Here is a 2,052-nt window from a genome sequence, read left to right on the forward strand (position 1 = left end):
TCAAAATTTACAACATGGCAATGAAATGAATGAAATAGGATAGCAAAAGAGTGATGGCTTTAAAGGTTACCTGCTCGGCGGTAAGAGTGTCCAACTCCTCAGTGTAGTGCCTGTACATGACCATTGGATCGCTCGTCATCTCCGAGACATTGTCCCAAATGTATGCCCAAGTGGGCTCCCGATAAGGGTTGTTCCGGTAATGAGGCCATGTCCTCTGGTTGAGTATCCTGGGCCGTCCAACTGATAGGCGGTCCCAGCTCCATACGGAAAGTAGGAGCAAGCATCCACCAATACCGCCCTTTCCAGTCCTGCGACAAGCTTCGTCCAACTGCGAAAATAAGACATTTGGTTAGTACTTTGTCTAGCACACTACTATAGAAGAATAGTACAGATAGCAAATCATCACCTGCCGGTAGAGGTAGGCAAGTGCCGCTGTTCCCCAACTCCACGGGTGCTCCAACACCGTAAGCGCCTTGAGCCAACACCAATGGGCCAACTTCCCACCACTGTCAGCAAAGAGAGTCCTCGAAAGCATATACCACAAGTACACTCGGGTGTATGTCATGATAGTCTCTCGGTCGGCCCCTTCCGGGCATTGTCCAAAGTGAGTCCTGATCCAAGAGAAAGGTGCGCCGGCGGGAGCTCTATCCTTTGGATCTTCTGGCGGCGGAGGAGCCATGCCAATAAGGTCCTCCATCTGTCCGCGCCACCCATCAGAAGCTGTGTTCATACACAGTGGCTCGCCCTGAATAGGAAGTCCAAGGATCATGGAAACATCTTGAAGAGTAGGGGTCATCTCGCCGGCCCTCAAGTGGAAGGTGTGCGTCTCCGGCCTCCACCGGTCGACAAGGGCGGTGAGTGCCGCGGCGTTCATGTTCGGCCCCCCCCGGCTTACAAGCGTGATGAATGGGAGAAGACCGGTAGGCTGGATGAACTCCGTGTACCTCTCGTCATACGCCAGATCGACTGTGCCGTGGTAACGAATCTTCAAGGGGTGAAGAACCCTTCCCTTCTCCGTCATCTGAAAAGCCCGGTGATCCCTGTCATACTCTTGATCTAGGAGCCACACCATCCTACATGTTTACACAAATACACCATATTATGAGCCATTCCTAACAAATATGAGCAACACATACATGATAAGAATATATATCCAAACAAGCCATCACACATACATCATATACATACATATAAGCCATCACACATACATCATATACATACATATACATTCATATCTAGGGATAAAACACCATATTATGAGCCATTCCTAACAAATATGAGTTATTCCATCACAAATATGAGTTATTCCATCACAAATAATGGTCATATGTAACACAAATATGGATACATACATATCTATGTTTCCTACACATACACATTCATTGAAATTTGATGTCTAGGGTTTCAACAAATCTAGGGTTTCAACACATAGATACATGAGAATATGGATTTCAACACATACATGAGCACATTGATTCAATTTCTAAGATTTTCATATCTAGGGTTCCATGTCTAAATTGAATTAAATCCGAGAAAATCATGGATGAAACGAAGGGGATCGAGGGAGAATACCTTGAGGAAGGGATTGGGAAGAGATTGGCCGGGCAGATCTGATGATTTGGGGGTGGATTTGATGGGGGGGAGAGGGGGGGAGGAGGAGGAACCGGCGCCTTGCTTCTTGAAGAAAACAGAGAGAGGAGAAGAAGAGCTGGGTCGGGCTGGGGGCGGCTCGGGCGCCACACTTAACTGGATGTGTGGCGCCCTTCCGAGCGGCGCCACAGTTTCACAGTGTGGCGCCCTTCAGAGCGGCGCCACACATCCTGCCACGTCGGATCGGCGCACCAGCTCAGCGTCGAGGGCACCACGTCGGCTGGGAGAGTGACGCCGGCAGGACGGGCGCCACACTGGCATGTGTGGCGCCCATGAGTTTGCCCGAGAGGTCAGTTTGTGCTTTTCTTTCACAAAAGGGTTATTTTTGTGTAAATCGCCTCCCCGGCCGCGTCCGGGGCTGACGCTCCCGTACGGCCTCCCGCAGTAGCCGGGGGTTTGCTC

General features: G+C 50.2%; 1 protein-coding gene across 1 annotated transcript; it reads right to left on the reverse strand.

Moving 5' to 3' along the window:
• Window positions 1-361: 361 nt before the first annotated feature.
• On the reverse strand, window positions 362-1,180 carry LOC139837816 (protein MAIN-LIKE 1-like). Its single transcript, XM_071827104.1, has 2 exons — window positions 1,176-1,180; window positions 362-1,073 (listed from the first exon to the last, which is right to left on the reverse strand). The coding sequence occupies exons 1-2, from the start codon at window positions 1,178-1,180 to the stop codon at window positions 362-364; spliced, it is 717 nt and encodes a 238-aa protein (XP_071683205.1).
• Window positions 1,181-2,052: the final 872 nt, after the last annotated feature.

The sequence above is a fragment of the Lolium perenne genome, chromosome 3 (assembly GCF_019359855.2).
Source record: "Lolium perenne isolate Kyuss_39 chromosome 3, Kyuss_2.0, whole genome shotgun sequence".
Lineage (NCBI taxonomy): Eukaryota > Viridiplantae > Streptophyta > Magnoliopsida > Poales > Poaceae > Lolium > Lolium perenne.